Genomic DNA, 15,914 nt, shown 5'->3' with positions numbered 1-15,914 from the left:
GTAACAAGATAGGCAGTTTAAGACATTAACTTGTAAGCACAAAACACAAGATACTTCTCTTTTCAATATAAATAAGGCTTTATTGGATAAATCTAAGACATATAACTAATCTAACACATAAACACATGCATTCACACAAGTTGCAGAAAGAGAAAGTGAGGAAATTAGTTTAAGAGAATGAAAATGTGAAATCCCAAGTTTACAGCAATATGTGTAATTGCATAGATCTGAACGACCATCAATCACTTAATTAACCCTCGCATTGAGTTCCTCAATGAGGTTAACATTTATATTAAATGCACCAGTTCAGCTAGGATCTGGAGGTACTTGCGTTGCGTTGCCTGTATGGGGGTTCCCTTTGTTGTGGTCCTTGCAGAACAGAGGGGTTTCCCGTGGTCGCTGACTGGCTGGAAGTTCAATCTTGGGAAGCCAGTGGTTGGGCGTTGGCTGACGACGCGGAGTTGTGGTTGAAGTTTAAGTTTTAGACGGCACTCTTTCGAAGACACGGCATTAGGCAAAACTTAACTGGGAACACGAAACTCTCAACGGAAAATAAAATAAACTAAAGTAAAGAAATAGAAGTAAAGTTTGACGAGACTAGGTGGCAAAAGAGTGCAAAAAGCGATGACTGAAAAGCACGGCTGTAAACCATGACCAAAAAAAGAAGAGACTGATTTGATGGTGTCCTGAGTATTTAAGGTTAACATTTATATTAAATGCACCAGTTCAGCTAGGATCTGGAGGTACTTGCGTTGCGTTGCCTGTATGGGGGTTCCCTTTGTTGTGGTCCTTGCAGAACAGAGGGGTTTCCCGTGGTCGCTGACTGGCTGGAAGTTCAATCTTGGGAAGCCAGTGGTTGGGCGTTGGCTGACGACGCGGAGTTGTGGTTGAAGTTTAAGTTTTAGACGGCACTCTTTCGAAGACACGGCATTAGGCAAAACTTAACTGGGAACACGAAACTCTCAACGGAAAATAAAATAAACTAAAGTAAAGAAATAGAAGTAAAGTTTGACGAGACTAGGTGGCAAAAGAGTGCAAAAAGCGATGACTGAAAAGCACGGCTGTAAACCATGACCAAAAAAAGAAGAGACTGATTTGATGGTGTCCTGAGTATTTAAACTGGGCTTTTGGACACATAACAAATGGTGCTTTGACCAATTAGATATCGTCTTTGCTGGGGTGTTGTATATTTCTCCTCCCCATACATAAATCAACGTGTCATCTCATCACATGGAGTTTTCCCGCTCTTGCAGAGTATAATTTTGGACATGATTTTAGACATGATTTCTATAACAAGAATATGATACATTTGACAAAGAATTGATTGGAAGAAACGTTTCCAGCAAGAAGATTCAAACACACACATACTAAACATGAATATGAACCCTTAAGCTATTCAATAGTTATTCAAAATACATACACAATAAATTATTAAGACCTGATAGTCACATGTGGGTTACATACATAATATGGAGTTATGCATAGAAATGATTAGTTGCTCACAAGTCCTTTTAGTGTCATTTAGGTGCATGGAAAGGCAGTTTCTGTGCCATTCTGTGAATGTATGTGAACGTATGAAGACCAGAGATTAAGAGGTCTGTAAGGAATCTCTGAAAGTCTGTTCTTTGTCTCCTAGGTGGGGGGAAGTCAATCCACAGAGCTCGTGATTGTGGTTACTATCACGTGATGGTCATGCTGTCATCTCTTTGACCATTTAATCTTGATTACTTGCCCTAAAATTGACAATCTCCTTCCTGAGTTGTTATGATCAGTGTATTCCTTTTGTGTTAATGCTGAAAGCTGTTCTGTGAAAGAGTTGGTTAGGCTTGCTTCAGACTGGATAGTGGTAGGATCTGATTTACGAACATCCTGTTGTCTTGGGCCTCTGTGGAATTCGGCTCCTCGTGTTCAACCATGATTCGGTCTGATATCCTACAATAGTTTTATCTATTTAGTGTCTTTTTAGTGTACAGCTAGGTTATGGTTATTTGTGTAATTGTGAAGTAAAAGTATGAAACATTTTCGTCAAGGTTCATATTTGTGAAGGTTCATAATTTCTTAAAAGTGTTTTTTATGTTTATGATGTTCACCAGTTTATGTGTCAACTGTAAAGCCGAATACACAATTCTTTAGATTGTGGACAAAAGCCCAAAATCTGAGTTGCATTTGAATGGTCAAACATGTCAACTTCTGCTCCAAATGATGTGTGGGTTTGGGGTGGGACTACCTGTTTGTTCAACCAACATGGGCGGATATTTAGGGGAAACCTCTTCATGATCAGTATTCATGTAATTATTTTTGGTATTTCAGAAATAACACACAAAGAATGATTGCCTAATCACAGCCATGCTGATATAGAGCCGTTATTGCTTGAGTACGAGAGTGATATTGCGTATGTAATCTATCCCTCACAAACTCATTATATGGCTTCCACTGTATAAAGATCCTCGAATATGTCATTTTATCAACTCTATCTTTCTTGCTGTTTGATGAGGTTTTGGTCTTCTGAAACAGCTGAACATGCTGTTAAACAACAGTACAATCCATTGAACACACTGTACTTCTATCCTTCACAGCCTCATTTTTCTTTCCTGTCCAAAATTAAATATGGCACTACCCTAAGGCCTATAAGACCAAGAGCATGTTTTAAGAAAGTAAATAGAGTCATTGTTGGTTTCTTGTTCACTGAAACGCTTTAAAACTAAGATAGGACTGTGTGATTTTCTGTCACCTTTAATTCATGTTTCATGGGCAGACCAAACACCAATGATCAACTCAAGTAAAGGTGGTCATTAGGTGTAGCTCTGCAGATGGTGAGCTCTGAGCACCTGGTGTGAAGGCCCTTTGTTCCTGGAGCTGGAGTGCTGTCAGATCGGAGGGACCGTAACCATGGGAGACTGGTCGCAATGGGCGCCTAGCCAGGACAGACACGAGGACAGCTTTTCCACTAGCAGGTGCTGTTAGAGCTCACCCAAGGTAGCCTCTCTGAGTGTGGCTGGGCTGATTAGGACACCCCAGGAGTCACTGCTGTTATTTCGCTCCACTGGGTGTGGTGGGCTCATGAAGCAGAGTGCTTTCTCTGGCAATAAGACTCGCTACGACCAGTAGCAGCCCAAATATGATTTGTGTCGGCCTACATTATGATTCCCTGTCAGCACTGTAGATTTCTTCATATCTCACATCAAATTTGTCAAATTTCACTGATGCAAACAGGAATCGACATGTGTGTAAATATATTTACTCAAGTTCTCAAGCTTGAGTATAAATACTTAATACTCCATCCAAGACTATCAGTTATTATAAAATAAGGGGACAGAAGGAGAGGAATCTTTACTCTTGTATGTTGTTTTAGTATCCCCCTGATATTATTAACACGTAACGTCTCCGTTCCCTCCTTCAGGGAACGAGGGTTACACAAGTAACCTAGACGTTTCTGCGCATAGCCACTGTATGGAGCTCGACATGTGTGTAAATATATTTACTCAAGTTCTCAAGCTTGAGTATAAATAATTAATTCTCCATCCAAGACTATCAGTTATTATAAAATAAGGGGACAGAAGGAGAGGAATCTTTACTCTTGTATGTTGTTTTAGTATCCCCCTGATATTATTAACACTGAAAGCATTCCCTGAAACGCTGAGCAGGGGTTTCGCTTTGGGGGAACCAGAAGCCAGAGGCGTGTAAGTGGAACTCAGTTTCTGGCATATTTCCAATAGTCTTCTGGGATCAAATCCTCTGGATGGCATGAGTAGTGTGCACCATTGAACTACTGTTGATTCTTTTCAATTGGTTTGAAATGAAGCGCTACTTGCGCTGCTCTCAAAATACATTTGTGGACTGGACCGAAACTGTGCAAAGAAAGATACTGATAATATATGAATTTAAAAGGCTCGGCCCTGTCAACATTAGCGTATGAGCATATAGAGGACTGGGGTTGCTTATCTCATGCTGCAACTACTCTCAAATTAGATAGCCCAAAAACAACAATTCCGTCATCATTTACTCACGCGCCCTCACATCATTCTCACACTCCTCTGTGAATTAAAAAATAATGTCAGAAAGTCCAAGCTCCAGTTTTCCATTCCATACATTCTTTTATGTCTCCCAAAAGAAAGAAAATAATGGTAATCGAAAATTGAGTGTTTAAACCTAGATTGAAAACAATTTTACAGTTCTGCTTGTGGGATAGAAACACATTTCACCTTAAAGAATTTCTAACATGCCATAATAATTTTGCAAATCATTTTGTTAATAGTATTTTCAAGCTATATTCTTTTCATTTTGCGTTCCATAATTCTCATCATTATCTTCTCATTTTCTAAGTTTGCTTGATGGCAAGCATTGCTTGGGGCAAGACGGGACCTTTTGACATCTGTTCTCTTTATGTAGTTAAGAAGGAAAAGTCTATAATTTGGGGATTTGACGTGATTCATAAAAGTTTTTATGGTGTGTCGTGATAGTAGCTGAGGTGTAGAGACAGTTGATTGTCATACACACCTGCAGTCTGGAAAAGGTCTGGGTGATTAACGACCAGTTTTGTGCAAATAAATAAATGAGACAAAAAATCCCAGTAAGTAGTAGCCATTCTCATTTGGGAATCTAACGCATTTCATGAATTTGTTCAAGGACAACGAGTTACAAATAAGAAAATGTCATTATATTTCAAATGTGCTGGGAAGCGTAAAACCTGAATGCTGCATAGCTCTGTGAAGTCAGTCATTTGTCATGCTATGCGGTTGTTATGTGTCATTCTCTTTCACGGTGGGTGAATCTCATCCTAATTTCCTTATTCCTTTAACTCAGTTTTGAAAACCACTCAACATAGAGGGCACATTTAAATTCTACATGTTCTTAGTGCAGAAAGGCAAATAATCACTATAGTGAGATGATCTATTCCTTTCAAATACATATGTGCACATAGACACCTTAAATCAGCATATCAAAAATTCCTTAGAAGACATGCTTGCAGTGTTTATTATTATTATTATTATTCTAATCGCTAATCGTTCAGGTGATTAGTTAAAAACAAACTTGTATCTATAACTGTGCTCCCATGAGGAAGGATAAAAGAATTTGAGATGAATGGGAAATGCTTTTTCCAGGTATTACATACAGAAAATTAGTTTGCAGTTCTGCTTGTGTAGGATAGAAACACATTTTTCCTTTACGAATTTATAACATGCCAAAATAGTTTTGCATATCATTTTGTTAATAAATGTATTTTCAAGCTATATTCCTTTCATTATCCATTCATAATTCTCATCATTATCTTCTCATTTTCTAAGTTTGCTTGATGGCAAGCATTGCTTGGGGCAAGAGCGAACCTTTTGAAATCAGTTCTCTTTATGTAGTTAAGAAGGAAAAGTCTATAATTTGGGGATTTGACGTGATTCATAAAAGTTTTTATGGTGTGTCGTGATAGTAGCTGAGGTGTAGAGACAGTTGATTGTCATACACACCTTGAGGTCTGGGTGATTAACGAGCAGTTTTGTGAAAAGAAATAAACAAAAAAAAATCCCAGTGAGTAGTAGCCATTCTCATTTGGGGATCGAACGCATTTCATGAATTGAATGAGTCACAAATAAGAAAATGCCATTATATTTCAAATGTGCTGGGAAGCGTAAAACCTGAATGCTGCATAGCTCTGTGAAGTCAGTCATTTGTCATGCTATGCGGTTGTTATGTGTCATTCTCTTTCACGGTGGGTGAATCTCATCCTAATTTCCTTATTCCTTTAACTCAGTTTTGAAAACCACTCAACATAGAGGGCACATTTAAATTCTACATGTTCTTAGTGCAGAAAGGCAAATAATCACTATAGTGAGATGATCTATTCCTTTCAAATACATATGTGCACATAGACACCTTAAATCAGCATATCAAAAATTCCTTAGAAGACATGCTTGCAGTGTTTATTATTATTATTATTATTATTCTAATCGCTAATCGTTCAGGTGATTAGTTAAAAACAAACTTGTATCTATAACTGTGCTCCCATGAGGAAGGATAAAAGAATTTGAGATGAATGGGAAATGCTTTTTCCAGGTATTACATACATCCACGGTCAACAAAGAAGAAGAAGAAAAAGAAGAAAACACTTTCCTTTTCAAATCAATTCATGGGCTCTTCTGTTAGTTCTCTTACAACAAGCCAAAAAAGAAATCAGAAAAACTGTAGTCTTTCTCTTCATCTCCATGAACGTGTGAATTCAGGGCGTAAAAGAACGTTTGAGAGGAACTTTTAATTTTTGTTAATGAAACGTGGTGTAGTGCGAACGGCTGACACAGTGCTACCACTCTTATTTTGGGCAGACGTTCGTGTTTATAAGAATCTCGACATTTTCTGTTAGCATGGCTTTTTTTTTTGCTCAGTGCAGTGGAAGCTAGCACATCTTCAAAGCACGCTCACCCACACTCAGATTATCTGCCAGTGAAAATGCTGCGTGCACTTGGCAGTGATAACAATAGCAAAGTTTCTTTACTTTAAAGTAGTCTCAGATTCTATTATGTATTATGTATATTTTTGTTGTGGGATTCCCAAGGGGCTCTTCAATGAAATGCTAGAGTTATAACTTTTTCAATTTACGTGCTGGGTATTCAGAATCCATCTAGCAGGACGTAGAATGGTTTTTAAACATGCTCTTCTGTGTATAAATACATGAGTGACCAACTGATAAATAATAAAATAAAATAAAGTAAAATAATGAAATAAGATAAAATAAATATGTCATTTAATTTACTCAGGACTAATATTCTTAGATGCAAAAATAGATTATTTTCATATTATCATAGATAAATTAAAGCGATGTTTTAGTAGCTTTGATTTAGAGCACCTACACAGTAAAGAAAAGGAAAGATAAATTTGAAATAAAGTGGAAATACAATTAATCGAATTTCCAAAAGCATAACCGAACTGCTCAGTTTCTCAACTTATTGGTAAATAGCAAGTGACACATCCTCCACATTGCAGTCAATGGATTTGCTACCATTTGCTTACCCAGTGTAAACTCTAGTATGTAGACTCCCTTAAATTCAAAAGCAAAAATTGTTTAAAAATGTTGGTAAATTTCATTCATTACCCTCAATCAGTTCAGACCATTGCTTTCAATCAATCTGTAAAAATGTATCATTCAATTGTTTGCTTGCGTCATCACACAGAAGTCTTAAAGGGATAGTTCCCCCCAAAAAACTAAAATTAGCCCATGAATTACTCACCCTCAAGCCGTCCTAGGCGTATATGACTTCCTTCTGTCAGATGAATCCAATCAGAGTTATATTAAAAATTTACTTTGATCTTCCAAGCTGTTTAATGGCAGTCAGCGGGTGTTGCAGTGCATCAGTCCAAAAGAAGAGAAATAAAGCGCATTCATCCATAATAGGGATGCTCCAATCAGGATTTTTGTAGCCGATACTGAGTACCGATTTCTTGTCATGGTGATCGGCCGATACCGATGCCGATTCTGATGCTTCAAGCTTTATATAGACGGTTTCAATGGGTGCACGCACCTGGCCCGAAGTTAACTTCCGGTCTGTGTTTGTTTATCAGTCTGGCTATGGCACCGGCTACAAACGCAGTTAAAGATAAAGGTGATGAGTAGACTAAAGTTGGGCTCAGGTGGTTGTGCTGTGGGATGCGTTTCCCATACATTTATTTATTTGTGGCGCTCACCACAATATCAAAACTGACCGATTTTCCAAAAGGCTTCGTTGAATAAACATGAGCACGCACTGCACGTTTAAAAATCAAAACGAGGTGCAGGTGTTTTTATATCACTGTATTTCTGAAGGAAGACTATCTTTAGAAAATTGTTGATGTCATTTTCATTTCATCTTGCATGTTATATGCCTGATAAAGCAGCGTTTGTGAGCTCAGCGCTGCTTTGTGTACAGCTGTTACTGGGGAAACCTCTGTTTTTGTTCCGTCCTCCACGCTGTGACAACTCACAAAAGACCATGCAGCGCAGAGAGCCGCTTCAGAAATGTGCCGCGGCTGGCTGATAAACACAAGCACTGACTAGAGCGGCTGCAATCAGCTCCGGTGGGCGTGGAGCCGTAACGCGCTGCAGACGTGTGCAGTGAGGAGCAGATCAACTCTTAGGTCACTGAATCTGCTGTTAAAAATTAACCATCTATTCATCATATCATCATGCAAAACATACACAACAATTTTTTTATTGTTTCTCGAAACGTCATAGCATTTCCACACCGGCGATGACATGACTGTGGTGCCAAATAATTGATGTCCCCACACATCATGTACGTCGTCACGCGTTGACATCATCAAATTACGATCGGTTCCTGAAATCGGCCGTTCCTGAAGATGAGTACCGATTGAGTCATAAAATATGGTTATCGGCCGATACCGACCTCTGGCCGATCGATCGGAGCATCCCTAATCCATAATAAAATGTGTCTCACACGGCTCCGGGGTGTGAACAAAGGTGTCCTGTAGCGAATCGATGCGTTTTGTAAGAAAAATATCGATATTCAAAACCTAATAATCACTTTAATCTAGCTTGCGCTAACAGTTGTACACGGAAGCAGCTCCGGGCTGATGACGTATGAGTTCATCGTTGCACATGGCCGGTGAGTTTTGTGAAAACCAACGCTTGTTTATAGGAGCAAAGGAAGCAAAGTTTCCTTACTTTAGCAAAGGAAAACCAGTCTCCTCTTGGCTTATATCGAAATCCTCCGACATTCTTCTTTACAAATCCTCGTTTTGTACTTCTAATTAGTGACCGTTGTTTTGTTTTGATCTCTCCCCTGCGCTTCAGCGTGCGTCACTTCTGAGCAGCGCATGCGCAACCCCGACGTCTTACATCATTCCCCTGGAGCTTCTTACGTTTACAGCAGTGAGCGCAAGCTAGATTAAATTGATTATTACATTTTAAATAAAACGCATGGATTCGCTACAGGAGGACTTTGTTCACACCCCGGAGCCGTGTGAGGCACTTTTTATTATGGATGGATGGACTTTATTTCACTTCTTTTGGACTGATGCATGCAACACTCGCTGACTGCCATTAAACAGCTTGGAAGATCAAAGACAATTTTTAATATAACTTCGACTGGATTCGTCTGAAAAAAGAAAGTCATATACACCTAGGATGCCTTGAGTGTGAGTAATTAATGGGCTAATTTTCATTTTGGGGTGAACTAACCCTTTAATGTGTAATTTTCCATGCATACAATGTTGAAAAATATGTAAAAAAAAAAAAAAAAACCATATAAAAAAAAAATATATATATATATATGTATTCATTACTATGCACTGTCATATAAGTGCTTATAAATGCTAAAATTAATAAAATAATTAATTAATTTAGATGGGTTTTAGTTCTTACATAAGACATTTTAAATTTACATTAATAGCTGTTTGATTAAAATTAAAGTTAATTTGATTTGAAATAAAATGCTGCATTTGCTTATATACAGTATATATATACAGTGGTGTGAAAAAGTGTTGGCCCCCTTCCTGATTTCTACCTTTTTTGAAAATAAGAAATCAGGAACATCACACCACTGTATATATATAATATACTGTGAATATACTGTATATAGATATATTGCCCAGTCCTTTCACATATAGCTTTGTGTTCTGATGTGTACTGATTCATCAAACTCACCAAATGCTGTGTTGGACCTTATTTTGTCCACATTACATACTTTTGTGGTTTGCTTCTTCACTGGAAATCAAAGTATAAAACCGGGCCCAGTAATCTGGTATTGTGTATTTTTTCTTCCATTGGGCAGGTTGCAGAGATTTCGTACTGGGACACCAGTGCCACCATGTGGTGTTCAGTCTTACAGATTTGTGTTTGGTGGTCAGTCTGCCGTGCAAGCACTGGTCAGCAACAGAGCTACAACAATGATTCCATTAGAATTAACTGCGGATCATCTATCATGCAGGAGTGGCATTTTCAGGCTGTGTGTGATATTGCCAATGCTTTTTGTTGCATACAATTATGAACTGATGCGTCTCGTGTCTTGGAAGTGATTTGTTGAGATTGTCAGTTCCCTTAGAAATCTGTGAGTTCAAAGCAAAAAATTCCAGATTAAATTTTCATATTTTAATTAAAGTCACGTTCAAAAATCAAGTTCAATTTCCTACTTTTTAATTATTCCAATCAAATTCCAACTGAAGTGAACAGATTACTAAAGTTATTTAATCAGAAAAAAATTAAACAGTGCCACTGCTTGTTAGCATCAAAAATATGGACTCATTACTTAAATATTTAAATTATGAAAAGCATCATTGGGAGCATAGATATAGCGGCCCCAAAAAGAGTTTGCATAGTTAAACCACACTTTTTTTATATAATGTTATAAAATAAAACAGGTTATTGGAGTATGTTTTACTATTAGTAGTACTACTTCCAGTTTTAATGTGTTAATTGCCTTTTCTTTTTAATTATTTGTGAAACTAGCAATTTTCTAGCACAAGCACACTTTTCATGCAAACATTTAACAAACAAAGGTTAGTAACACTTTAGTATAGGGACCGATTCTCACTATTAACTGATCTAGCAGCATTTGTGTGCACTTGGTTTAATAGTGTATTATCTAATGCAACAAAGAGTGTTTTTTTAGAGTAGTCCAAGTTCCATTTTGTGGCCACTGTAAACCAAATGCATTTATTTCAAAAGAGGTAAAAGTGATTCTGATTGGAGATTTGCCAGGCAATCCAAAATGCCAAGTCATCCATTGTGAATTAGGAAGTAGTGGTGCATTCTTGGCAGCAAAGCACCTCAAGCTAGGTGTTCCATATACATGAAATGATTTGTGAAGTACAACTGGCCCAAGAGCCGAAGAGAAGTGCTAATGCATTTCAGATTGGCCGGTAGCTTCTGTAATCACATTCATATTTTAATATCACTGTGTGTGTTTGTGTACGATGTAAAGGCAGGGACGACACGGGGAGTGATTTCCAACTCTTTTATTAACACAAAACCAGGAGAAAAGGGCAAGCACATGAGACGAGGTTAAGAGGAGCACTGATGGTATCGTGGCTGTAACTGGGGGCTAAGTGGAGGTCCTGCACTCTCAGGCCATCCATCCACCGGAGAAAGCAAAAAAGCCTCCGGATTCCAGTGGCTAACTGAAAGAGCAGCTTTTAAACATAGATTTAATAAACTAACATCAAAGCTTTCCCCCCAAGCACCTCAGGGGAGAAGGAGCCAAATTCATTAGAGGCCCACGCAGCTTAGGCAACCCAGATGACAAACTGTTTCACACATTTTTTTCTTGGCACTAAATATAACTTGCCTTACCCTCCCTCACACATACTCCCTACTCTCTTTCTTTTCATACTAGATGCTTGCTCATTTTATGATACGATGATGCATTTTGGGTGAAAAATACTACCTACTTTACAATTCTACTCTCTTTATTCCCTGATTTATGCACTACAGTTCAATCACAGTGTTTGCAAGGCAGCATAATATTGATATTCCTCAATTATTCTGGTCAGAGTTTGAGCGATGCACAACATATGTGTTGATATTATAGGTTTTTACTTTTTTTGGTCTTGATCAATATTGGATATTATTTGTGCATGTTCACTTCTGACTAATTTTTATGCTTAGTTTAAATTTGCCATTGTCTAATGCTCACTTAACGTACATTTTTAATAGCATTAATAATTTATTCTTTCCTAGTTTAATTTATAATATGAAGATGATGCCTACATTTACTTGTTGATTTTATTTCAGTGTTTATTTATTGCACAAAATACAATTTTACTATGAATTATTTATTGGTTATTGGTCGTAACATCAAAATAGTGATCAGCATTTTGGTATCAGGCAGAAATTTCATATCACTGAATTCCTAAAGTTTTGTTCTAAACCTCAGACTTAAGTAGTTCTACAATGTGTTCAGCCCAGACCACTTTTCGTACAGGCACATAATTGTTTAAGTTTTATTTTTATTTATTTACTTATTTTTGCATACCAGATTGCAACTGGTCTTGTCTTCAGTTAAAGTGTGTAAATTCTCCATCATTAGTGTCACCAAATGGAATAGTTTTCAACTAGGTTTCAAGCACTACAGCACAGATGAATAACCCCACCCTAAACTCACAACATTGGTTGTGCAAAAGTTGATGTGTCGAGCTGGTCTTAATGCTCAAACAACACAGAGTCAAACACTGAATCGGAATATGCCTACTTCTGTTCTTGTGGAATACTACTTCTTCCATAGTATGCGAAAATCAGTACACCAAAAGAGTAATAGGTCCAAATTCATAGTATTTGAAAAACAGCAAGCAAAAAGTACTCAGATTACCTACTTTATCTACCAAGAATCGAGGGTGCACATTGGATGGACTCTCAACTATCCCATGAAGCCGTAGAAGACAAGTTTTGAATGGCAGTGAAGCAATCACATTGATGCTGGTAGGTCAAGTGACAGTAAGAACAAGTGTGAATTTGATTCATACTACCCATGTTCATGATATACAGAACATACTTTTTTTAATGGTTGTGAAGTAATTTTCAAACAAATGTAGTATGCACATTTACTCTTTTATAGCCATATAATGAACTATGCTGATTCCTGTTTACAGGCGGGTGGAAACATGATGTGCTGTGTCATGATGTTGGCAAAACGGCATTTTGTTTACACCAAATCGAAATTAAAACCTTAACCTAAACTTCCTTTGCTGCCTTGCAAACACTGATATTTCCTACCAGAAATGTAAATCTAGGTTTTTTGTGCTGTTGGGGTGAGCGAGAGGAAAGAGGTGTGCTGTTACTTCTTCCTGGTGGGAGTGGGGGACTTCATGCCGCGGGGTGGTGTAGAGGATTTGGCATTTTGTGGAGGAGCCAGAGACTTGGCCGCAGCAGGGGCGGGGGTGGCAGTCTTGGCAGTGGGAATTACGATGGGAACTGTGGGAGGCATGATCCTCTTGGGTGAGGGTGTGGGTTTGATGTCTGGAATCTTGTCGCCGTGTTTGTACACGCTGACGATGATGTCCACCGACTCGCCGCCGTACTTGTTTAGGACCGTCATGGTGTACTTGCCGGAGTCCTCCAGGGAAATGCCTATGATGGTGAGGCTGGCGAACTTACCCGAGTCCATGGCAATGACGTACTGATCACTGAGTTCTAATTCTTGATCGTTCTTAGACCAGCTGACCAGAGGTTTGGGGTCACCGCAGACTGTGCAGGTCAGACTCAGAGTCTGAAGAAAATAAAAACAAATGCATAAACGCATATTTCATCTAAAAGCATCCTCAGGGAAGTAGGTTGTCATTATCAAGCTAAAGGCATAAATATGAGAAACAGCATGACTACATTAAGCAGATGCGCATAATTCTGAATGATAATATGAAATTCTGATGGTGCAATGGCAACTAAAAATCCTATGCATCTGTCTTTAACATTAAGAATAAATGTATAAAATATATTTTTTATATGTACTTGATATTTTACATATATTCAATATTCTTTGGACATATGATATGATTAATGAAATATATATATATATATATATATATATATATACATATATTTAATTAATCATATCAATTCAAATTAAGTGAATATAGACAAGTTATCATTCATAAAGTGACCATATCATTTTTTTCTGAAACCCTTTCATTAAAATATTTCCATAAATTAACACATAAATAAAGACATTTAAAATGTACTGCAGAACAGGATTTACCCTTTTTATTAATTTGTTGGTCTATACCTTCTTGCTGCATTTCTTCACCTTAAGAATTTTACAGTGAGAAACCAATTTTCTGAAGAATGTTTCTAGCCTTTACATGACAGCATGAATCTAATGCTGTTTTTAGATTTATGTTGCTTCTATTTTGCCACAGTTATATTTTTTCCAGTTTACGTGACATATTTCACCGTAATGGATTTCAACAAAGTGACTCGTTTGGGCTTTCTTAGGGAGAAGAGCAGCTCAATGAAAACTAAAATATACAGTATGAAGCCCTGCGGTGGGGAGCTCTCAGTGGAAAACCAGTGTGTATGTGACCTCTGCAGGTCATCATGTGAAAGGTCTCTCCTCTCACATGAGTTTGCTTTAATGCAGTGGTTTTCAATCATGGTCCTGGGGACCCATCGCTCTGCACATTTTATATGTCTCTCTTATCTGACACACCCAGTTCAGTTCATGGAGCTCTCTCCTAAAGAGCTGGTGATCTGAATCAGGTGTGTTAAATAAGGAAGACACACAAAATGTGCGGAGGGGTGGGTCCCCAGGACCAGGATTGAAAACCGCTGCTTTAATGGATCTAAGAGCCACTGACCTGCTGTTTATTTGATCTGAAAGAGAAAAGGATGCCGGGTGTTTCCAGCATCAACTATTCAGGCGAATCCTAATCCCACCAATATCCTTTCACAGGCAGAATACACCATATTCCCCAAGCTGGCTTCATGCTGCTTGCAAGCAATGGATTATGAAGCCAAAGACAAAGGACATGGATCTTAGGGAGCGGAGGAGTACGACGCCCTCCAGCGCACACTCCCAGGGCTGAAGTGAAAAGCCGCAGAACGGCACTCACCGGCACGACTGCCTGCGGCAATACAGATCACTAATGTGTTGGCTACAGCTCTCCATGGGTGACTCAAAGGAATGCGCTGGGTGCAATACAAGTTTAGGTCTACTGACAACATTTGAGGCATAATGTACAGAACATAATGTTGACTCATTGCTCAGTTTCAAAAAGCAAACAAAAATCATGGTTAAGGTAAAGAACATTCAATTGATATCTATGGGGACAGTGTTCTGGGGGTTTCTAAACAGAAACATGAAGTGCATAGTATGGTCACTTAAGTTTGGGGACTAGTTCTCACAATTAACTATTAACTATAACTTTTGCCTCAATAAACTCCTAATTTGCTGTTTATTAATAGTTAGTAAGGTAGTTGTTAAGTTTAGGTATGGGGTAGGATTAAGGGATCTAAAATATGGTCATGCAGAATAAGGCATTAATATTTCCTTCTATATACTAATAAACAGCCAATATGCTAGTCATATGCATGCTAATAAGCAACTAGTTAATAGTGAGAACTGGTCCCTAAAGTAAAGTGTTACCCATCGTTTTAATACACGGATTATTCAGTAAAAACCTTTTAATTACTTAAAGACATTTTTATTAAGTTGCCTAAATCATCCTTTTGATGATGACTCATTTTCTTCTAGGTAGATTAACTTTGTTTTACAGTAAGGCTTCATAAGTCACCGGACGTCTGTGTGTCTTTGGGTAAATATCTTGAATTATTATGTGAAAACTAGTTCATTGTTTGAGCTGTAAAGTTGCTTTTGTTGGACTATCTGTCTAGTTGGATGAACATGTGCTTGCGTTGGTTACTGATATAATTAGTTAGTAATTTATTAGTAGATTGCTTCAAGTAAAAGATCCATTTCAAGCTATTACTGTGCATGTAATGCAAAACCGAGTTTAGTAGCTTTGTGGTCAAAACATTGTAGATTGGATGCAAACTCATGCCAACACTTACCAAGTTTGGACACAGTTTGGCAGAGTAAAAGCTTGGACACACTAAGCTGAATTAGTTTCTTATGATCTTAAAAACTTTTGATCTAAAGGCTTTTGCTTACATTCCTGAAAATAGGTTTGTAGACAAATATCAATTGTGACAACTTCACAAACCCATTTTTATTGGATGAGTTGGAGCAGATAGCGAGGGAAAAGCAGCCAAAACATGTCCAGCCTACATGTGAACACCTGCAAAAGTTGTTTAAAAAGCATCCCAGAATGCACTTCATGAAATTATTTGAGAGAAAGTCCAGAATAAGCAGAGCTGGAATCTAGACAAAGGGTGATGATTTTGAAGAAGCTCAAATTTGGGAATATTTTACTAATATATATATATATATATATATATATATATATATATATATATATATATATACTTTAGTTTATTTTAGTTTCTT

At 37.8% G+C, this 15,914-nt stretch overlaps 1 protein-coding gene across 1 annotated transcript in view; it reads right to left on the bottom strand.

Annotated features, from left to right (window-relative positions):
• Positions 1 to 10,920: 10,920 nt before the first annotated feature.
• LOC107566060 (myomesin-2-like) overlaps positions 10,921 to 15,914 on the bottom strand; it is a 47,952-nt gene continuing 42,958 nt past the window's right edge. Inside the window, exon 36 of the mRNA XM_016251434.1 lies at positions 10,921 to 13,181. Within this exon, the coding sequence (XP_016106920.1) occupies positions 12,750 to 13,181 (432 nt within the window). The 3' untranslated portion in view covers positions 10,921 to 12,749. The remainder of the gene's footprint in view (positions 13,182 to 15,914) is intronic.

Source organism: Sinocyclocheilus grahami, unplaced genomic scaffold (assembly GCF_001515645.1).
Source record: "Sinocyclocheilus grahami isolate Dianchi unplaced genomic scaffold, SAMN03320097.WGS_v1.1 scaffold1043.1, whole genome shotgun sequence".
NCBI classification, from domain to species: Eukaryota; Metazoa; Chordata; class Actinopteri; order Cypriniformes; family Cyprinidae; genus Sinocyclocheilus; species Sinocyclocheilus grahami.
Note: the sequence above shows the minus strand (reverse complement) of the source record. Positions and strands in the feature narration are given on the sequence as shown.